General features: G+C 28.4%; 1 protein-coding gene across 6 annotated transcripts in view; it reads right to left on the minus strand.

Annotated features, from left to right (window-relative positions):
- The window catches only part of LOC117171182 (calcium-activated potassium channel slowpoke), a 294,278-nt gene that overhangs the window by 104,581 nt on the left and 164,784 nt on the right, over positions 1 to 24,913 (minus strand). For 4 of the 6 annotated variants that reach the window (XM_033358248.1, XM_033358252.1, XM_033358250.1 and 1 more), the window contains exons 9-10: positions 22,753 to 22,905; positions 17,096 to 17,251 (exon numbers count right to left, since the gene is read on the minus strand). In XM_033358248.1, the coding sequence (XP_033214139.1) occupies positions 17,096 to 17,251; positions 22,753 to 22,905 (309 nt within the window). Of the gene's footprint in view, positions 1 to 14,281; positions 14,380 to 17,095; positions 17,252 to 22,752; positions 22,906 to 24,913 lie in introns of all 6 variants that reach the window. The other 2 variants (XM_033358251.1, XM_033358253.1) reach the window with 1 other exon arrangement.

Below are 24,913 nucleotides of genomic sequence, written 5' to 3' on the forward strand. Positions count from 1 at the left end.
ATGAATCCTTTCCTAGAAGGTCATGGGGGAGGGGATCCAAATAATTTTAAAAGAAAGTTTCCTTTTTCTATTTTCTTTTTTTTTAATTTGCTAATTGAAACCTCGTTTTAATATCAAAATTACTCTTCATGCTATCATATACATCATATCGTTAATTGTTTTATTTCTTTTTGACGTTTCGTAGTCCTGCGCAGAAACCATAATAGTTTTGATCAGGTGTCCGTCCATCTATCGTACTTTTTTGCAGGAGGGGAAGTAGATATGAGTCTAGGGGAAGTAAGGAAGAAGATAAGAGGAAATGAGGGGAGCGTAAATAGAGGAGGTAAATTGGAGTAGAGGGAGGATGGAAAGAAAGAGGAGAAGGTGAGGGGAAGCAGGGATGGGATGATGGAGAACTTATAAGGGTTGGTACTGAAAGGAAAGTAGTCGGCGATGAACATATGTAGAGGAAGGAAAATAAGGGGAGTGATGGAAAGGATTAGGAAGTAACGAGAGGGGAAAGGGTTAGTTGGAGGGGAGTGAAGGAAATGATCAAATATGATCGGGCAGAATTGGATAGGACAGGATAGTAAGCAGTGATAGGGAAAGGGGGAAAAGGGAGATTTAAACAACATAATCAACGTCTTGATAGGTTACAAAACACTTTTTCGTAAGCGTACAACTAAAAAGTTAGCTTTTTTAAATCTTATTAATTAAAATAGTGAAACAGATTGTAAAATTCTCACTTAAACTCGAGATCATGATGACCGTTGTATTTTGCATGTGTAATGTTTTCTCATATTATCATAAATTAAATGTGTCTTCCATATCATTAATTTGTGTACAATCTTTTGAATTAAGAATGTTTAAGGAATATATGTATGTAATTATAAGTTCTCCATGAAAAACCCTTAAAAAATGGTAATCCCTCAAAATTCTTTGAGACTTCGTGAAATCTTTTGTTATCCATGAAATCGCTTAAAATTTTTTAAATACCGCATTAAATCCCTGGTAACCCTAGTAACATGAGACAATGAATTTCCGGGAAATATTTCAAAATATTACGAGATCCCTTGAAATCTTCTGAATCCTTTTGAAATTCAGTTTAATCTTACATGTCCGTATAATTCTTTCAAAAATGTTTAAGTCCATTAAAATCTTTTTTAAGTCATTAAAATGTTTAAAAATTTTTTAAAATTCTTTATATTTGAATTCCATTACATTTTTGAAAATATGACGAAATTCTCTAAAACCGCGGATACGCTTTAAAATATTTTGAATCTTCTTTAAATTATTTGAGATCCCCTAAAATAATAAAAATCCATTGAAATCTCTGCAAATCCCTCAAAACTCGCTGAAATTTCTGCAAATCTTTTAAAATCCTCTGAAATCATCGAAACTCCTTTAAAGATCTTAAAATCCTTGAAAATTATGCAAAATGCTTCGCTGTCTCTTCAAAATTAAGTGAAATCTTTTGAAATGCTTGAAATCGCTTGAAATCTTCCAAATACCACACAAATCCCTTAGAATAATTTAAAATCGATGAAAATCCCTTAGTCTCTAAAAATTGGTTAAAATCCTAGAAATATTAGAAAATATTTTAAAATATTACGAGATCCCTTGCAATTCTTAAAATGCCTTTAAAATTCATTGAAACCTTTCAAATCAATTAAAATATTTAAATCTCTTGAAATCCCTCAAAATCCTTTATAACATAATATATATTTAATAATATATATTTTTTAATTTTTCAAATATCCTAATATTCTTTTAAATCTCTTGCTATCTTATAATCCCGTCTAGTAAAATCCTTTAAATCTTTAAAATAACGTTCAGATCCCCTGACATCCTTCAAAATTCATAAAAATATTTCGTCATTACTGGAAATCCTATAAGTGCTTTTGAAATCCCGTAGCTTCTTTCGAAATATTTAGACCTCTTAATATCCCTTGAAATACTGAAATAAATATTAAATTTCTCCGTAATTTACGGAAATCCTGTAAAGTCCTTAAAAATTCAAAAATCCTTTGGTATGTCTTCATATTCTAAAAAATCTCTTGAAATCTGATTAAACTCCTTGAATTCCCTTACAATCTTGTGAAAAATCTGGAAAAATGTTATTTTGTTACTAAATTGTACTAGGTAATTTCTTCAAACTCTTGAAATCTTTTTAAATCATTTGAACTTTGTGAAATCTCTTCCACTACTTTCAAATAATTTAACAAAACCGCAAAACTTTCTTAATCCGTTAAAATATTCTGAAATAGCCTAGAATCTCTAAAAAGCTTTGGAAATCTCGTCAAACTTCGCAAAAATTATATAATTCTTTCATATACTTTGTACTCCCTTAAAACAACTTAAAATCCTTTAAAATATCTTGAAATCCTTTCAAATTATTGAAAATCTGTCAAATCTTTGGAAATTTTCTGCAATTTTTTTAAATCTCGATTACATTAAAAATAATTGATGTATTTTTGATATACTACGTAAAAAATAATTAATCTTACGCAAGGACGTGGGAGACAACAATGCTAAAAATCCTTCAAATTGGAAGGAAGGGCCTAAAATGTTATAAGAAATTCCTACGTAATTAATGGACGTTCCTTTATTACAAATATCAAGTGCTAAAGAAAAGGGAAGAAATCCTAAAATATTAATTCAGCAGATTTTTTCTAAAAAAGTTTTCCTATAGAAACCCTAGTTCATGTATTCTAAAATAAATTATTAGGTAAATTCCTGGATTATCCTGAAGAAATATGACATGTGATATTGGCCTATGTTATGCGCAAAATGCAGAAAGATGACAGGCGAAAATATTGTAATTTGGTTAATAAAGTTAGGAAGGGAAAAGTTAGGTTGTTAAATACATGATGAGGATGCTTAGAGTAGTTATTGTTGATCTCTGATCAGTGAACAATCAATTTGACTTTTTAATTGGATTTAATATTCTTTTGTGAGGAATTCAATTTAAAATGAAGGCATTGTATTTTTTTTATTTTTTGTTTGAAATTACACACATTTTAAATAAACTATTATCACTCTAGGTTTTTCATATATTGCGCTCATTTGAAACAAAGTTAAGTTATGAGGACAAGAAACGTGTGCGAAGTTTTAAGTGTTTGAACTTTTTTAAAAAAAGTTTCTTACACAGATTCTACTTCTGGCAAAAAGCTAAGAACTCGCGACAACTGGTAGCAAATGGCACCGTTCAATTATTCTCCACTTAATTTATTCACGTAAGTACCAGTTTTACCTTCATGGACCTCACAAAAGGCGGAAATTGTTAAATATAAATTCAAAATTCAATTCTTGACCTTCATAATGCGTTTTACATTTTAAAATTCTTATAAAAATTAAAGGATTTATTTAATTTCTAACAATTAGGGGTTGTGACTACCAAAGAATTGCGAAGTTAAACCGGAAACTGAAAACAAAGAAAAATAACAAAAAATATTGACAAGTACATTTTATTTATTTTATGTTCAACAAGATTAAGGGTGTTTAAGGGTTGAGAAATACATATTTTTTAATTTTAATTTTAATAAGTTAGGCAAAATATAAACGACATTCAAGGGCCGTTAAAAAAATTCCCTCCCATTCTTCACCACAAATACGAATGACCCCCCTTTTTCTTATCAAAATTTTTACATTTATTTAATTTAAAAAAACGCTTAAAATAAATCAAAATATAAAGATAACATTTTTGCAGACTTCACAGCTCAAAATGCTCTTAGGAGAGAGAAAATAGGGTGGTTGTTGTAACGAAAGTAATAGGGAAATAAATTATTTCAAATAAAATTATTGCGTAGGCACCATATGCAATTTAATATGAAGCGCTCTTAAGATTTGAAGTCGAAATATCATAAAAATATTAAATTTCTATCAAAAGAGATGCATTTAGAAGTAAAAATTGAACTTTCAAGAAAAAAAATCTTTTAGAAATAATTCAACTTTAAAATCAAAAAGACAAATTTTTAATCTAAATAGACGAATGGTAAAAAAAACGGTTAATTTTTCAAAAAAATAATTAAATTTGTAATAAAATGGTTGACTTTAACGAACAAAATTAGATTTTTATCGAAATAGTTTAATTTCCAAATTAAAAAAGATTAATTCTTAGCGAAAAGTATAATAGTAAATATTTTAACTAATACAATTTTTTAACTTTTACTCTAAATCAGTTGACTTAAATTGGAAATGATTAGTTTTAACCAAATAGTTTCAATTTCTTACGACAGCAATTGAATTTTAAACCCAAAAGGACTATTTTTTAACAAAGCAGTTGGATAAACCAAAGAGATGAATCTTTAAAATAAAAACTGAATTTTGAACAAAGTGGTTCAAATTTCAAGCAAGCAGGTAAATTGAAAAATTAAAAAGATCAATTTTCTAGAAAAAATTATTTATCTGAAGTTATTTTTCAACAAAATGGTTCAATCTTCCAACATTAAAATGAAACTTTCAAAACTTTTAACAAGTAGTTGAGTTTTCAAACAAAAAACATGCATTCTGAAATTAAAATTGAATGATTTAACTTTCTGCTAAAAAATATCCATTTTTAACCAAAAAATATATATTGGATAGATTTCCAATTAAGAATATTAATTTTGAGATGAATTGTGAAACAAAACTTTAATAGTCAGATATTCTTATTAATTACAAAGAAATAACTCTCATCGCCAATTTTTAACGAAGTAGTTTTACTTTTAACGAAACAGTTAAATTTTGAATCAAATCGATTACTTTTCTACCAAGAAGACAAATTGACAACAAAATTGATACATATAAACCAAATGATTGATTTTTTAAATAAAAAATATTAATTTGCAATCAATAATAGATTAGTTACATTTTGAACTGGAAAAAAAATTAATTTTCAACAACAGAGTTAAATCTTCAAATTTGAAGCAATTAGTTGAATTTTCAAGCAAATAATATGAATTTCAAATTAAAACTTCAATAATTAAATGTTAAACTAAAACATCGATTTTCAAACAAAAATATAATATTTAAATTGTCAGTTTGAAAAATTAACTTTCAACCAAAAAAAGTGAAGTTTCTTCAAAATAGTTCAACCCCAAACCAAATAGTAGACTTTCTAAGCGGAAGATATGAATTATGAACCACAAATATAATATTAGACTTTTCAAATAAAAAGAAATAACTTTCAAACAAAATTGATAACAAAGTAGTTCTACTTTCAACCAAGCAATTATATTTTCATTCAAGAAAAATTATTTCATATCTAAGAAGATGAATTTACAACAAAATTGATAAATTTGCAACTCAATTGTAGAATTGTTAACTAAAATCGATCAATTTTTAAACAATAATTGAATGGTTAAATTTTTAGTTAAAATACATTAATCAGATATCATATTCTGTGACCCCCTCCCCCCTATTCGTCACGATTTATCTCAAAGTGTGCTCCCCTCCAGCAGAGTGACGAATTTTTTTAATGGTGATTTAAAAAATAAAAAAATTCATTTCTTGGTCCACCCTAATGGTCAGAAATAGTGTCCCACAGATACGCTAGGGTTTTTGAAAAAAAAAAGAAAGTCCGAATCTCAAATTGAATGTTTTTGTCCCCTTTTGAGATAATAATAAACCACGCGTGAGGAGAGATAAATTAGATAATATTTAGAGGTTGCTAATCGTAAATTTGTCTGCTTCTAACAAATTTCTTTTTAAGGGCAAATCATAACGCAAAATTATACAGAATATGAAACATGAGGCTCATCAAAATTAGTATTTTTTTCCACAATTTTTTTTATGACTATGCACAGTTAAGGAGGTATGGAAAGAAAGTTTTTATAATGTAGCATTCATCATAACCAAAATTTTAAAAATAGTAATTTTACATGTTTATATGAATTCTTTTTTAAAGACCTAGAAATATTCTAAATGTAGATTAAAGATCTCTCAGCCGGTGGAATAGATTAGCCACGCTATGATCTGCAATTTGCAAAGAAAAATTCTGTAAAACAGTCAAAAACGCGATGAGCAGCCTCTAATTATTATTCCATTTATTTTTCCTTCGGCGTAGTTCATTTTTAACTTAAAAGAAACAAAAAAATGTTTAATGTAAACTGAGATTCAGGCTTCTTACTTTCGAACAACTCTAGTACACGCCTAGCTTGAAAAATAATTTTCTACTGTTCCAAATAAGGGAGAATAAGGATGAGATTTGTTAGTTTGTCACAAAAAGTGTAATATGTGATAAAATGTAATCAAGACGTCAGGGAGGATGTCCAATGAATTTAATAAAATTTCTCCAGAATTAGTTCTCCCCATTCCAGTTTGTCCTAGATTCTGCAATGCCAGTATTGCTCGTGTGATGCTAGCCTTTCCGTAATTGATGAGTTCGAATATCCCCAGCTTAAGGATGTCCCTAATAATGGAATTCAAACCCGATGAATTCCCACTAGAATGCATTCTCATCCGAATCTCATGAGTTATCGATTCAGCTCATACATACATTTATTTTCGCGTCCTCATCACCGAACCATTTGTTTACGCGACCTTTTAGCGAATCTCGAACAAACACTTGGAAATCCGACTATAGAATTGGAATCTGATATTGGTACCTCGTTACAGAGCTGCTCGATAAATAATTACTGACCCATTTTTTTTTATCAACGATTGACAACAAAATTATTCATTTCTAATCAGTTGATCACGAATACATTTTAATCCGTTTAAGAATTGCTTTAAAATCGATACAAATCCCCTCAGGCCGAATAAATGTCACGAGGTTTATAAAAAACAGTTGAGCAATCGTGGGAAATGGTTCTGAAATAGTGAATTGCAAAATCCACTGAAGGGCCTTCCGTAATCTAGGTTACCAATTTTTGAATGTCATCCCTCAGCCTTTAATAATTCTTTCAGGACAGAGGAAATAGGGGAATGATCTCGAATAAATTCTTCAAAATAAAATTAATGTCGAGAATAAATTTAATTCAATATGAAAAACTTAAAATTCCTAAGATCTCAAGTCAACATACATATCATTTTTAACGAAAACAACTAAGTTTATTAAAAGAGATGAATTTGTACTCCAAAAATACAAATTTTCATAAACAGATATTAAATTTTAACAAAAGAGTTGAACTTTTGACCTAAGAGTTAAATCTTAAAGCCAAAAAGACTAACTTTTTTGAAGGCAGTTCAATTTTTAACACCAAAACTTCAATTATTGGCAAAAGAGTTTGTTTTGAGCCAAGAAAGATGATTTTTCTACCATAAAAAATAAATTGTCAATCTATAACGAAGAATTTCGCACAAAACAGTTGAATTTTCTACCAACAAAGATGACACTAACCAACTGTTTGAATTTTTCAAAAAATAATTAAACTTACAATAAAAATATTTAAATTCTCAACAAAATAAATTCAACTAATTGATTGAATGTTCAATCGAAAACATGCATTTTTTCACCGAATTATTTAATCTTATGAAACAAAGATACGAATTATTTACATATTAGTTGAACTTTCAAACCAAAAATATGATTTCTTTACAAAAATGTTAATTTTTTACCAAATAGTCACATTTCAAAATAAATAAAATAATTTGCATTCAAATATAGTTGAATTTTTTACGAAAATACCCAAAATATAAATTGCCGACCAAATTTATTTTCTAAACAAACAGTTTAATTTTCAACCTGGGAAGACAAATTTCCAACAAAGCAGTTGATACTTTAGTTTCAAATCCAAAACAGTTTAATTTAACCAAAAAACACGAATTTTCAACAAAATATTTGAATCCACAACCAAAACAGATGAATTTTCATCGAAACCGTTCCATTATTGAACAAAAAGGATGCATTTAAAAAAAAAGATGAATTGTCTATCAAAAACGACTAATTTTTAACAAAATACATGAATTTCCAATCGAACAGTTGATTGTTTAACTATAAAAGTTTAATTTCTAATTTAAAATATCAATTGAAAAAAAAGATAAAATACATTTTCAGTTAAAAAAATTAATTTTCGACAAAAAAAACAACTAATTTTCAAGTAAAATGTTAAATTTTCAACCGAAAAGATTAATTTTTAAAAAGATTAATTTTTAAAAGATTAATTTTCCACCAGAAAGATAGAACAAATTTAAAAAAAAACGCTTAATTATCAACATAAGAGATGAATTTTTAAGAAAAAACGTGATTCTTTAACCAAGAAGAAATATTCTCAACCGAAAAAGACTAACTTTTCCCCGAAAAGCACCAATTTTGAATTTTTATCTAAAAACCATAAATTTTAAACCAAATACTATAATTTCTAAATAAAAGTGATACACTGAAAACTGTGAATATAATAATAATAATAAACATTTCAACCAAAAATTAACTTTCAGCCAAAAATAGTTTGTTATCTAAGCTCGTAACATTACTTCCACCCCCCCTCCCCTTATTCAATTAACCGTAGTTTTTAGCGCAACCCTCTTCCCCTTAAAATTGATAACGCAGTGTATGGATTGCCCCTAATCACTGTACAGATATGAAGGGAGTTTCATAAGTACATACTAATAATAAAATAAGAAATCAAAAAATGGGCATAAAAAAGACAAATTTACTCATAAAAACTGCAGTTTTTGGCATATCTATTTTTTCTCTTCCTGCATCCTAACCACTCCTTAGATCATGAAAATGGTATAAAAAAGTCGTGAACATCTTCAAATACTTAAAAATTGATTTAAAAACATGGATTATTTTTTTCACTTTAAAATCAATTTCTTTCCGATCTAATCACTGGTTAGTGCGATAGACAAATCATTGTCACGCAATCTCTGTCAATTTGAAGTAATTCGAAATATGTGAAAAAACTGGTTAGAAATTTAAGAATGTATAGAATGTCATCACGCGATGAAATTTAAATTTTCTTGTATTTTCCATAATTTCCACGATTATCAAATGGATCTTAGATAAAGAAACTTGCAAATTATTGTGGAATAATAAAATACAAAAACCTGATAATTTTACCTATGTACCTTCTTAACTGTAGCGGGTTTTATATAAAATACTTTAAATGAGACGGGCCTTCGCTGAAGATATGTAATGTAGAGTTTAGAATTTCAAAATTATATTTCACTCACAGAAATTTTAGGTTGAAACAACAAAAGTTTTGTTTTTGGAACCATAGAATATGGTTCCTACTATATGAACGACAAAATATTGGATTGGCACAGATATATATTTTAGCTATCTGTAATATAAATCGTTTGATAAAATGTGTATTTCGTTGATCCAACCAAAAAATTTGACTGGGTCAATAAAATATTTTTCTGAGTCAAACAAAAATATTGTTGATTCAACCAAATCGTCTATATACAGAAAAATTTCTTTTCGTTAAAGAAGGTTTCTCTGAGTGATCATAGATTTAAAAAGCAGAGGTTTTGTTCTATCTGTAAACTTACTTTAGACTGCATCTCGTCTGCACCTTATACATGAATTAGTGATTAAATTCATCGTCGATATCGACATTAATATCAGAGAGCATCATAGAGAATGGGTGAAAACGTATACGAAGTTACTGAAGCAATGAAAGGGTGGTTACATTGATTAGGTGTAGCACAAATACAGTTTATAGGTACATTGTTGACACGTTCAGAAAGAGGTTCATAGCGGAGTGGAGCGTAGTGAGAGACATAGGCGAGGCGAAGCTTCATCCCTTTTATCCGATTCAAGAGACTGTCCGGTTATAAATGAAGCTCGTGTTAATCGCAGTCCAAATAAACACAATAGAAAACCAAACACACAGCATGCGCTCCTTTCAAAGTTAATAGCCAAGCTGCTTCTTTTTTCTCATTCACTTGTCAATACCTCGCTAAAATATTTCATTTTTATTCCCAGCCAACTTTACGCATCGATAAATCTTTTCAGTGTAGTCCGGCTTTTCTACCTCCATTTCAAAATTCAAACTTTCTAGAATATTCAAAATATATTTTCACTGCCGTTGGATATTGTTGATACTAGCACCAGTAATATTACAAATCAGTTCTGACTCTCAGATGTGATTAGTCGTTTAAAAAAAAAGATTCAGGAACTTTTCTTAAGTATTGGCAAGCTTAAATACTACAATAAAAGTTTAAAAAAAAGGATTTCTCAAATTTTGTACCTCGATTTCAACTTGTCGCATCCCCTAGAAAAATTATAGTATACAACTAAAATTAACAATACATAATCTTTAAAATATTATCTTTAATTTAGGCCAATAAAAATTTCAAAACCTGCACGCGTTCTCGAGATATGAATAAAAATATCCAAGGGTGTCTACGTTGAATTAGAGTCGTCGGCTGGCCTAAAACGCAGCACGATTCGAATTTGATTTAAAAATTCCAAAAATTCTTACATTTTGTTTTAAACCTCTCGCTGGATATATCCTCTTTGAAAACATAAAAAATATCTAATATCGGTAATTCAACGGCTAATTTATCCAACTTTTCAACGGTTTTCCAAACAAGTTATTTTCTATTTCTTTAAACGTTTAATCACGTTTTAAAGTTAGCATTGATTTTTTAAAGTGCTCGTGCTAGCGATACCAATAATTTCTGACGGTAGTATATGATTTTCGCGAGCCTTTAGTGGAGTACGTTAACATTTTTTGCAAACTTTTATCCCTATTTTTATCCTCCTTATTAATAATAATTTGATATTTTTATAATTTTTATACAACGTGAAACGTCCTTTCTGCAAAAAGTTGTGTGATAAAAGGGCCTCAATAAAAAAACAAATGGTAAAATGTGAATCAGGTAGAAATGGTGAGGGCACGAAGAAATAATAAGGAGACCCAACTGCCAGTGGGAAGCCATCTGAAACTGGCAATAGAAACATTACCGTAAGTGATACGCACATTACAGGAAGATGTATGATTTGAGTGCGCAGGTGCGCAGTTGTCCTCTTCCTATACATGGAAAAGTGTGCGAGTGAGAAAGTTTGTCAAATTGACGTAAGTTAGAGGTTGTGTTCTTTTGTTGATCATCATACGAAAGATACACAAAATAAATATATAAACACTATTTTCGGTACTTGTTTGAAAAATGTGTAAACAGATTTTGAGAAGGAAACGTATAGGTGTACCTTTTAAATTTGTAATATGACAAATAGGCTAAAAATTCTCAAGGCTCTGAGAAGCTCTGAGAAATTCTCCGCAGGCACTCAGGTAGTGAGTAAAGGTTAAATTTCAAAATCATTTCTATTAAAATGAAATGATGGTTAGGTAAAACAATAAAATATATTAGACGTTTATTGTACTTACAGTGAAGGCTTTAAAAAAATGAAGTGTATTTGCCTTCTTCGGCATGTAACTTCGTCAACAACCCGGAACATGACACCTCATGGCTTAGAACACATTTCTGACATTTGCATCAAAACAAACAAACAGAACCTCTCAACTTACGTCAATTTGACAAATTTTCTCACTCGCACACTTTTCCATTTATATGAAGAGGACAACTGCGCACCTGCGCACTCAAATCTAAGATCTTCCTGTAATGTGCGTATCACTTACGGTAATGTTTCTATTGCCAAGTAGGGGAACGGAGTTAGGTCTCCTTATTATTCCATCGTGGGTAAAGGTAATTTCATTCCGCCCTTCCCGATATTCGTTTTCGTGCATGCTAAGATTACCCGAAATATTTTTACCTGAAATGCTGCCTTTGTTTTTTCTGCAGTGTCAGCAAATCAGCCTCTTATAAATTTGATCTTGGTCTAGAGTTTTCTTTTAATCAAAGCTAATGAAATGATGCATGTATCTGTGGAAATCAATTTTTGAAAAAGGTGTGAAATCTTTTTTATTTCGGATAAACCAAAAAACGAAAACATTTTTTTAAAGTGCTTCATTTTGTTACAAGAAATTTATATTTATGACAAAATGATTATAAATCTTTAAGGAACATGGGTGTTTTTTAACAATTATTTTTATTTAAGAAGATTAATTAAATAAACTTTGCTTAAATACAAAGATTTCATTATTTTCCGTACAATCTGTTACAATCAAGTAAACAAAATATTTTTTATGACTGTTTTCTGATAAATATTCGTGAACCAACATATTATTAATAAAATTATTATTCTTAAATACAGAACTTTATTCAATTTAATTAGTTTGTTTAAATAATAAAAAACGATGGCCAATTGGACCTGTATTACAGTATAGAATCATAGGAAGGATATCTTTAGCTGAACACACGCGAAATAAAATATTTGCATTACAAAAGAGCAAGTTATTAATTCGATTATTAATTTTGTTTAAATCTAATTACGAATTTTTATTCAGCTGAACAGCATCAGAAGCAAAAGCCATTAGTGGAATATTTTCAATTTATTTGACTAAAAGCATAATAATTCTGTAATGGAAACTAACGAAACTACGTTTTTGTATATTAAATTTGTTTAAAGAATCCCTTTATATTATTCTACATATAGGATCTAATTCTACCTCACATTTAATCCTGAATGTGAAAATGTAAATAATTATGAAGCAGGAAAAAGTAGCCTATTAGGAAGAAAACTACTTTTATTCATAAAATTATTGATAAAAAAAGTACAAATTTATGTTAAACTAATTAATTAATTAATAAAATTGTTTTCTTCGTTGAATAACATAATCGCAAACCCATTTGTTTAAAAATTAGTTCCACAGTTCTATGCTCCATTTAATTAGCTTTTATTTTTCTTTACTTTTAAATCAAATTAAATTTATAAGGTCTAGACTGATTTTTACACAGGTATTTTTTGACCCAGTGTAGAAGTAAAATGAGCATGGCTATTAGGGTTGTTTATTTTTCATAACATAAGATTTTTACCAACAACGCATAGAATTATTTACAAGCTTTTATCAAACAAAAATAATAAAAAATGAAAAAATATACATGTTTAAAGTATTTATTTTATTAAGAATTTTATTTGACAACCTAAATAAAAACTTGAATGATTTTTAAAAAAACGTACAAAAGATTTTTTAACTGAAACAAACAAATTTATTTAAAAAGAAAACGTAAAACTCGATTAAGAACATGCTATACGTCAATCTTAAGATTCATTCAATCTTATTAAAATTATTCATTATTATTACTTATTATTCATTGTGATATTCATTATTATTACTTATTATTCATTCTATAAAATCAACGAAAATTGATCCAATTTTAATTTAGCTGAAAATTTTTATCGTGAGTTCTAAGTGTTCTATCTAACAATAAAATTATGTAATTTAAAACTCTTTATTGAAACAAATTTTTACGGAATATTGTGTCTTCGTTTCAATTTTAGTTTAAATCTGTCGTTTTTATTTAATTCAATGGATGAAAAGCTGATTTTGTTTCTTAAAAGATTCTTCACTATCTTGTTTGGTTCAGCCTTTCATCAGTCCTTCGGAATTATGATTGGATACAGATGGCTGCGTTTACCTCAAATTGAAGCTAAAATGAAAAATAACTTATAGCTGTTGTCAGATAAATAATATTCAGACAATTTTTTCTAAAGCACACCTGGACTTCTCCTTGAAAATTTGCAGCAATTAATATTGGGTCTATTTTCGTCGATTTTATACACGATTTTTAATATTGCGTAATTTTTAAGTGGGCTGTACTGCCGTGAGAAACAAGAAATCCGGTGACTACCTTTTTAATGAAATTTGAAATATTGATATATTTACGAAGATACACTCTTTTCTTTATTGGTTTACGTAATAGTATATTGTGCGCGAGACCGTAAAAGGACTTCGATGACTTGGTACATAACATATTTTATGTAATAAGAGTATAATAGTATATTTTGCACCAAGGCAGCGAAGTAGTCTTTTTACGGCCGAGCTTGAGTTTGCAAGAACGAGGCGTAGTCGAGTTATTGCAAACTCATGCTCGGCCGTAAAAAGACTTCGCTTCCTGCAATTTAAAATTCGGAAAAATTTGGTCAACCGCAATGGCCATGAACATGTATTAATGATAATAAGAATGATGTAATCTTCGAAAAAGTGAGAAAAAGTATTTCGCTTTGACGCGCCTCAGCTGTATGGAATAAAAAATGTGAAAATGATTAGATTCGTTTAACAAAAATGATTCTGGAGTTGACACATCCTGCATGTTACATGATTTAAGTCAAAAAATGTGTCATGTCATGTAAGTAAATTAAGTAGTAGTATTTGAGTAAGTAGATTGATTTTAAAGTTATAGTTGTAGTTATTTTTTAGGGGCAGACATTTGGCTCTCGCAGGAATACACGCAAATAAGGACAAGTCTCTTGAAACGGAGATTTAAACTCTGCTGGATGTCTTTTGACTTTTTTCATGAACCGACTTACTCAGTTGCTTTGGCAAAGGGCATTCCAATGAAGGTAGGGCTCAGTGTCTCGGTGTACATCTCCATTCCGGTTCCTCGCAGGTAGTCATTCTGCCAAGCCTGTATATCGGGCGACTGATACCAATCAACCAACCATTTCTAAATTACACGCGCGCCTATGCATGTACAGGTTCGTGACATCCACAGTGAGGCGTTGCTTTCTTTACCATCGAGCTAATTTTACATTCTTGCAAGATTTTTTTTCAACGCGAATTAGCCAGACTGGTGTCGATATTTCATTTCAAGTCAAAACTTCTTTTTTAGTTTAAATCATAAACACAAGTTGAAAAATACTGACGAAGATGATGTAAGGTCCTATCATCCTTGATATATTTCATATGAAATCGGACAGCCTGCGTTTGATGAGTGATGATTTTACGGAACTGTTCAGGGTTGAAATATATATTTTTTCCCCAGAAAAAATTAGAGGCAAGTATTTTTTTAGAAAGAAAATGTTTTCTTGAACTTAGGGCTTGAACTTATCACGTGAGAATGACACAAATAAAATTCGGACTTTTAGGGAATTTTCATACTTTGAGTTCAAATCTTGACAGGAGCTTGGAAAATGAAATTATTAACGTGAGATTTCGCGAAAGTAATACTAAGAATTTTATCTTTTAGTTGAGATATTAGAAACTGAAAAATCTTTACATGTTTTTAAAATGATAATTTTTTATATCTTTTCTTAATAATTTAACGCAGAACTTATTAACATTTCTAAAAGGATTTTCAAAAATGTTTTTATCTATATTTTGACCGTGCTATTACATTTAGAAGTCAAGACTTATTTTTAATAGGTCATCTGGTTAGTGGCCCGATACTATACGTCGGTAGAATATACACAATTTACGAAAATTTTCTTGAAAAAAATCTTCTCGGGAATAAATTGACAGACTTTTATTTAAGTTGAAAAGCAGTAGCGAAGGTTCTTTCAATTATGTTAAAGAAACTTGAAAGTTTTTTCAAATTACTAAAATGGTGTTAGATTTTCAAAAAAACTAAAAAGTGAATTTTTTCAAAAGGCCACCTTACAATATCTCTTAATTTTTTTTAATTCATTGTAATATTAGGGAGATACTCTTATTTTTTAATAATATCGGTTGACATAATTTCGTTGAAAAACAAAAATTCCTAATGTTGGAAAATACCGAAAATATAATCACCGAAACATAAAACTTTCAAAATTTGTAATTACCGAAAAAATAAGACTGCTGAAAATATTTGCGAACGCAATTGAAATATTTTGAACGTAAAATTCCATGAAAACGACAATTTTCGAATTTCCCAATGTTTGAAAGCAGAATTGTATAAATTCCGAAATTTCTACTGCAGGAAATGAATAAATTTCCGAAATTTTTTAATTACCAAAATTGAAAATTCCTAGCAAAAAAAAAGTACTTATCAAATCTGTTATAATAATATTTTATTTTATATCGTGCATACCGCATGCTATTTTGTTCAGTCTACCAAAGTTAAGTTCGCTCAACAAAAAATAAATTGGTTTTGATTAAAAATATTTAGTTCTTTCAGCAAACCTATTTTGTAAAATCTAGAATATTTTTCTTACGTCCAAAAAATCATTGTGTTGAGCTAACAAATATTTGGTTAATTTAACCAAATAAGTTTCTTCAATCTACAAAAAAACTTTGTTCTGTCTACCAAACTTTTTGACTAGTTTAACCAAACACTCCAACAAGATAATTTGGTTAGCTGAACAAAACGGTTTTGTTGATTCTATTGCAACCAAAAAATTTGTTTGGGACAACCAAACTTTTGTTCGGTCAATTAAACCTTTTTCTCAGTGTATCTGTGAAATGAAACATAATTTTAATTGATGAAAATATTAAATATAATTTTTTTCAAATTTGACACTTCGTTGTTTTTGAATTCAGGAACTTGACCAATTTCGGTAATTTACCTCTTTCACCAATTTGAAATTTTAGCAAAATTGCGTGCATAACATTTTTTAACAGTTTTATCAGGATTTCCTTCATTTAGGATTTCGGAAGTTTCCATTTTTTCCAATTTTCTGTTTGGGTATTTTTCATCATTCAGGACTTTTATTTTTTCGGTAAAATTGTGAAAATGAAATTATCAGAATTCATTTCCAGGATAAAACTTTTTAAATAAAAAGTTCGTCAATTTTGTTTTAATTCATCTTAATATCCAAGTAGCCGTACGTTCATGAAAAATTTTGTTGAGAAAAAAACACGCGCCTCCTTTTTGCCTTTAAAGATAATATATTTTAGTATCGAACAAATCCGTGACATCAGCTGGGTCAGTTTTCTCGACTTCGTACAAAATCGGTCCTTAAAATTCTAAAATGTTGTCTAGTTTTCAATATCGATGATATCTGGGATAAAAACGTTGCACCCTATTACATCATCTTGATCGTAATGAAAAAATTATAACTTAATTAATGATAAAGAAGCTTTAACTTGTAATCAAGATTATGGTAAAAGTAGCTATGTCGAATTGTATTTCGTTAAATGAAAAGGAAGCATTTAGAAAAAATCGAAACGAAATAAATGAAATCTTCGGATGTAGCAGCAATATTATGACTATTAATTCGATTTATTATTGATAACTTAAAGAAATATTCATGGTTTTTCTGATGATGAGCGAAATGATTGAAAATTTTTAGGAAAAGATAAATCCCCCGCGCGATCACTGTGAACAGTTTCGCAAAGAAAAAAAACTATGAAGACGCGTTTTTCTCACACATGCATAGTAGGTAGCGTTATACATAAATTAATCAAAAACAAATGTTACTGACCGTCTTGAAGGAACGCATGGCAAAAAGGTTGGCCATCATTGTACTAAATCCTGGCGCTAGGCATGACTGAGCGATGAAACCCAACTTCAGTTCTGCCAGGCAAATCACATCGTCACCCTGCTTCCAGTCCCACGATGGAATGTTTAATAAATAGGCCTGAAAATTAGCACTATTTTTATTTTCTGATTCATGTATTAGAATTAAATTTTTATCATATTTGGATGGTCCATTTAAGTCCCGTACCACTGCGGTTAAAAACTTATTTTAGTATGCCCCTTATTTTAAAACCCCGGTGAAACAGAGTTCTGTGTACGGATTACCAACGTTGCTAAAGTATCATTTAAGACCTTTAACATGAGTACTGATACCACTAGAGGACTCCACTTTACTGGTTATGGGCTGAGACGTTTGGCTCGCAGAGAGGAAAACTGCAGAAAACCAACAGAAAAATATTTATCCTAAAGTGAAGAAACCGCTTCTTTAAAATAATTTTTTTCATTCAATTAAAAATATCATCAAAAAGAAGAAAATCATTTTTAATAAAAGAGCGATTTTCATTGGAACAAAAAACATTTCTTTAAGCAAAAAAAATTATTTAATTTAAAAGAAATTTATTTTGAATTGAAGAACCATTTCTTTCATTCAGAGCAAATTTATATTTTTCTTTGATTTAATCAAATTTTCTTTGAATAAAATAATATTTATTTTAAAATTTTTTAATTTATTGTATTTTTTTATTTTATTTAATTTATTTCCAAATAGATTGAAGATGGAGTAGCATCTTTTTTTCAAGAAATAATTTTAATTTAAAAATAATATTTTTTCTGAGTCCATGTTTAGTATCAAAATTATTTAACTATTGTGCTACTATTTTGAAAAAAGTGAAACTAATGCTAATTTTTTGTAATTGCTCGCTAATGTAACTGCTATTCCAATTTTACTTTAAACAATTATTGTAACTTCATCGCTAGGTTTTCCAACATAATATCCACCATCTCAGAAATAGAAATTTAAAAATTTTGTTTGAAGATTTAAAACGATTTCGAAACATTTTTAACGACTTCAAGGATTTTATAAAATATTTTATAGGATTTCATAATTGTTAGGATGTTCTAAAATATTTCAAGGAATTTTACATGTTTTCAAAAATTTAAAGACATTTCATCTGATTTCAGACGATCTTGAAGATTAAAAAGTTTGTGAAAACATTTTTAAAGATATCACGTATTTGAAGATAATTTACAGAAGTTCAAAGTATTCTAGGAATTTTTAGGGATTTTACCAGAACTATGCGAATCTATAGGGACTTTAAGGACTTTAAATATTTAAAAAATGTAAATGAATTTCAGATGATTTAAAATATTTGAGAATATTTAATAAAATTTCAAGAATTTGCCCAAATTTTAAAGAATTTTAGGGAATTTCAAACAATGTCTGCAGAACTTTAAAGAATTAACGAAATGGAATAGAATATTAAGGAACTTATATATGTTTCATAGGATTGCATAGTGCCACAGAGGATTGAAAGATTAAATCGTTTTTAAAAGAATATCAAAAGATGTTCAAATTTTCAATATTTTAGAGGATTTTTACTGCTTTCAGGGATTCCAATGGATTTTATAGAGCTTAAAAACTTTGAGTCTACTCTAAGAGATTTTAAATGATTTAAATAACTATAAATATTTCAAGAAGTTTCATCTGATTTAAGAAGATTTCAAAGATTAACAAATTTGTGAAGAAATGTTTAGATATATTACGAATTTCAAGATAATTTACGGAATTTTAAAGCATTTTAAGGAATGTGTAGGGATTTACAAGACCAAGGCGAATTTATAGAATTTCCAAGGAGTTTTAATATTTGAAAATATGCAAAGGTTTTGAGACATTTGAGGGTGTTTTACAAGAGAACAAATTTTTTTTTTTAATTTCAAAGAATTTTAGAGAATTTCATAAAATTTATAGGGAACTTCAGGAAGTTAATGGATTCAAAAGATATTTTTAAGGGACTTCTAGGGGTTCCATAAATATGATCTCAAAGAGGATTTTAAATAATGAAACCTTTTTAAAATAAATTCATTGTATTACACCTGATTTTATGGTGTCTTAAAAGATTTACAAAATTAAAACGTTTTTAAAGAAATTTCAAAAGATCTTCAAACTTCCAAAAAGCTGCAAAGAATTACAGATTTTTTAATATACTTGAGTGGGTTTTAGCGGACTTTCAATATTTCAAGTGGTTTTAGAGCTTTTAGGGTATTTTAAAAGATTTTATGGGACTTTAAGTGACTTATCGGAAAATTTTAAAGGATTTTAAAAAGATCTTCAGAATATTAATAATATTTAAAAGATTTTGAGGAATTCCATCCGATTTTTAAGAGAACTTTAGGGAATAAATGAAGAGAAATGAAACTTCAAAAAATATTTAGGTATTTCTTAAAATGTCTACGGGTTACAGGGATTCTAAAGGATTTCAACGCATTTCAATACTTTTTGTATGTTTTAAGATAGTGGAAAGAATTTCACGCTATTTTATGGGGGACCTATATTGTGTAGCAGATTTCAAAAATAGTCAACACGTAATTTTTTTATTAAAACATTACATTTTGGACAAAACTTCGCCTCAGGTTTTTAGTGAGAGCTTTAAGAAAAATAACTCAGTTTCTAGAATCGTGAAGTTGAACGCGCACAATTGTTTGATTTTTGAAATTAGGTAATTTTTTATATTAAATGGAAGATTACAATAAACTGTATCTCAGGTTTTACTATGTATAAATATTTAAATTAAATTTTTTGATTGGGATGTAAGATTTTATATTTAGAAATTTTGCACTTGGCAAACTATCAGTTTTTAAAGTTCCAAAAGTCATAGGCCTTTATTGCTGGAGCCTTAGGAATTGAAGATTTGTAGGTTTGGAGACCTCTTAAACGTTAATTTAAATTTAAATATAACTTCAAAATTCTAGGACTCAATGTTTAACACTATCAAATTCAAAATTCTAAAAATATTTCGATGTTAGTTCCATTTATATCCTTTTTACTTTACCTTAAGCGAAATTTCCTCTAAAAAAATTCTATTTCTAAAAAAGCAACTAATATTTTCGAGTTTAAATAATTATGGAAAAACGAAAGAAAAACATGCTTCGCGAATATTAATCTTGTAAATACGGTCAAATAAACTTTGATGTACAAAATCAGCTAATTGTTAAAAAATGGTTCAAAAACTTGGAGACTAAAATTCCATGGGTTTTCAAAATCGGTTTTGGAAATCAATAACAAATAAAATTTTCAATTCTCAAAAATAAGAATTAGATCCCTAGATAAAGGTATTTTTAATAATAACATAAAATATTTGATCAGCAAAAGTTATTCTGTTCCGCGAACATCAAACTTTAAGATGGCGATGTCATAGTATGAAAGATACTTTTTGGCTAAAAATATATTTGAAAAAAGACACCACATGTTTTTTACATTAACTGATGACAATGTTAAAACATAGCAATTCTTCCAATTTTTAAAAAGTTATAAGGATTTAAAATTTTTACTAAATTTTACCTACAAATTGATTACATTCTTACAAGGGACTCTAGGTAGGTGTCCCCCTCCGATTTTCTTCATTCGGACATATGTTACAGTATTCGAAAAACTAAGCGACAAGCATATTTTCTTCGTGCCTAAAATAGTTTTTAGGGGGTAAAAACCACCGCCGAAAAGTGTGATACCAAAGACCCATTTAATTGTTTTACACACAGCAGCGGTATCTTACACAATGAAACCTACTGGAAAAATTTCCTTATAATGAGAGATGAAACATGTAATTTTCTCAAATTTTTCTAAATTTTTTTAAGGGTATGAATTACGCCAAATTATTTAATTAATAATGAACCTGTCTTGGTTGAGGATTAAACTGGTTGTTTAGAAACTCGAAGTTTTTCGTTTAATTCAATTTTTTTTTATTTCTAATGAAATATATTCTCGGTGGAATATTCAACTATTGGATGAAAATTCATATTTTCATGTTGCAAATTTGATTGTTTTATATAAAAGTCAACAAGTCGATTGAAATTTTGTTTTCATGTTGACTTAAAAATCTTCTTTAGTAGAATTGATCTAGTTTTAATTTAAAATTAACACTTCTTTTGGTAGAAACATTAACTATTACATTTTCCGTTTGAAATTAATTTTTTCGTTCCAAATTCAATTATTTCAATTTTTGTTCCAAATTTCTCTTATTTGTTTGAATATTCATCTAATTTGATAAAAGTTCAACTACTTTTTAAAAAAATCATTTTTTTGTGTAATATTTCAACATTTTAGTTGAAGAATTTTCTGTTTAGGTATAAATTCAACTATTTTGTTAGAAATTCCTTCTGTTCTTGGTTAAATAATAATGTTTTGGTTGAAAGTTTTATTATTCTGTTGAAAGTAGGTTCTTTTTATTGTTGAATTCAACTATTGTTGGTCTAAAATAAAAGTATTTTTGTTTGAAACACCAACTATTACATTTTTCGTTGAAAATTCATCTTATTTTTTTGAAATTCCACTACATGTTCAAGAGTTAAACTACGTTATTGAAAATTATTTCCTTGTATTTGAAAATGAAATTTTTAAACTAAAAATTTAATCCTTTTAGTTTTTTGGTAGAAATTTAATCTTTTTCAGTTGGAAATTTGTCTTATTGGTTTAAAAATAGTTATCTATTATTAGAAATTTCCTGTTTTATGTTTAAAAATACAACTTTTAGCTTGAAACTAAATCAGTTTTTGCTGAGGATTTACCTGAAAAATTAACTATTTGAATAATTCCATTTAAAATAATTGATTTCCCTATTTGAAATCAATGTATCGTTTAACCGAATGAAATTTTAAACAGTTTAAATGCCTGATCGATTAAAAGAAATTATTCGAATTGTTTGAACGATTAACCGGTCAAATATATTTAAATCCGTAAAGAATCATATTGTCGTTGAATTTTGTCCAAAGAAGTACACTTTCCACTCTGTGCCACCTTTGAGGTTCTTAAAACGACTTGGGTTTTCGCCAGATCCAGAATACGTCTAGAAGATTGTATTGTTTAATGTAAAATGCGAAAGATTTTTGAAATATTTAATAAATATCTACTTTTCCAATTTTTGATTATTTATTAATTATTATTCTGAGTAATGAACTAAATTTTGATGGTAAGTTACATAAAAGGTAACTTCCTTAACAGTAAAAAGGAGGGTGTTTTATTATATATTTTAGAAAAAGTATCATCATATATTATTATTGACTTTTTATTATTGTATTATATATTACTATAAGTAACGAAGGCACGCTTCTTGCAGATTTTATGCGACTTGAAATAGCACTGTATGAATGCAGCCCAGCGTACACAAAGCGTATTGCATCGTACAGGCGCAAAAAACTCAATTTTCAATTACAAAAAAAAAACAAGAAAATTTTTCAAAACAATCTCAATGCTATGTATAATTGGCTTTAGATTATGCGGTAAAAATATTGCGTTTAAGAATTTATCCTTTTAGACATACATTGGGTGAAGCGAGACCGAGACTCATTTGAAGCCCCTTAATGTTTTCTTATTCTACTTAAGATAAATTTTAATACTACACCAATTGTATGGCTTTAAATATTTAATTATATTCTTTAGTTGTAACGTACCTTATTATGATACTGCATGAGCTGAATGATAACGCGGATGTCGTCCGAATAATTTTTAATGGAGATGACTCTCATGATGTTGGCTGCATCCTCTGCGTCCGGATCCTGGCAGTACTTATTTGCCAAAACCAAACAAGCATCTGCTTCATGTACCTAAAAAAGCACGATCTTCCGTTTTATGTAGCTCTTCTTTTTACAAAGGAATTGAAATGAGAATGCAAATTTATGGAAAAGGTGGGGGACTATTCGCTGGATGATAATTAGCAAAAATAGAACTTCGTGATGAAAGAATTTTTGATTTTCAACGTTTATTTTTAAAAAATCTTTAAAAGTGAATGACAACAGAAGATAATTTATGAGATTTAATATTCCCATTAGCTTATAATCTAATTTAGAAGAAAATTGTTATTAATTTTTCTCGACAATTCTAAAATTCTTGCATCACGAACTTGCGTATTGGATGAAGGACAGTTGACAGGAATAAAATGATAAAAGGTGTTAGAAGACCTTCCGTAAATCCGAAAATTTGTAGAATCCGAAAAGTTCCTTTACATAGTTAAAGGTATGTTAATAAATGTTTGAAATTTTGTAAATAACAGTAAGAAATCCGAAAAATTGAGAAAACTGAATGAATGAAAATGCAATAAATAAGATCACTAATAAAATTAGAAAACCTCGTCTTGAATGTGACATGTACTAGAATTATTTGTAGAGTGTCGTGTCATGCATCGAGTGCCTTGATGATGGATAATGTCATGTATGTTAAAATGATCAATCTTAGAGCGTAAAGCTATAAAGCATCGAAGATATATACAAATCGCTTAAGTTTTAGGAATTTTAATGAAACTGATTATTTTAGACCATTTCATTATTATTTAAACATGTGTTATTCATAAGTGACATCGATTTTGCGCATATCTTCGATATAAACTAATTTATTATAATAACTAATTTATTATGCTATTTACTAAAAAATGTCCCATCACAATAACGGGAAAAACAATCCATATATATGCCTCCAGTTATTACAATCTGAAAATTTTCAGTTTATGACATTTTGTAGGGAGTTGGTAAAATATTGAAGGAGCTACTTAGCGCATTCTTAACTTATCTAAACTATATACGGTTTTTACTAATCCAAATTCTAGGAAGTAATGAATACGCACGTTTGAGGAGTTGTTTTATAAAACTAAAAAGAGCAACTTTAAATTGATTTTCAAGAATAATAGAGCTGCGAAACTCTTCAATTTGATCGTTTATCAAAAAAGAACTAAAACTGAGCTCACAAGTCTCCATTAACAAATTAAAATCAGTGATTAATGCGAAAAGTGACACATTTCCTAACTAGAGAAAACCTAAATTCAATCCTGAATTCAGAACTCATTTAGTTTCTTTTTCGAATATCCTTTTTGAAGTAACGTTTAGTTCAAACTAATAATTCGAAAAAATATATCTGAAGGCGCCATAAATTGATTTGAATGGATTTGCAAACTGAAATAGTAAAAAAAAAGGTAAACTAAAAATAGACAAAAAAACTGAATAGTACATAACTTAAAATTAACATATAAACTGATTTCAGGATTACACGCAGTTCAAAAAGATGGCACAATTCTTAATTTAAAATCATCACAACTTTGTGAATAAACTCAGATTTAATGAATGTGCAAATATAAGATTTTATCATTTAAGTACTTAAAATTGCTCAATTTCGACTTTTAATTATTCAAAATAAAACTAAAGTGAAATAATTTCAAGTTTAAAGTGTGGACTCAACCAACTTGAAACGTTAAACAGATTATTTCAAACAGGATGTTTAAATTATTTAATGTTATTTAGTCAAAAGTTTCTATGAACGTTATAAACAAACTCATGATCAAGTTACAGAATTAAAGTTGTAAGTGTAATATTTCAAACTAGTAACGTTCAAAACTTAGCTTTTGTTAATGGCAGCATTAAATAGTCTACAATTTCCAGAATGAATTTATGAAATAAATGTCAATTGTTTCGAAAAAATTTTAATTAATTTCGCGGCTTAGAATATTTAAAAATATTTAAATTGAAATGCTTCAATTTGGACCAATTGTACATTTTTAAACCTTAAAAGTTAAATAATTTTAAGTATAACCATTTCAAAATTGAACAATAAAAACGATTTAAATTG

This window comes from Belonocnema kinseyi, chromosome 4, assembly GCF_010883055.1.
Source record: "Belonocnema kinseyi isolate 2016_QV_RU_SX_M_011 chromosome 4, B_treatae_v1, whole genome shotgun sequence".
In the NCBI taxonomy this organism is placed as follows: domain Eukaryota; kingdom Metazoa; phylum Arthropoda; class Insecta; order Hymenoptera; family Cynipidae; genus Belonocnema; species Belonocnema kinseyi.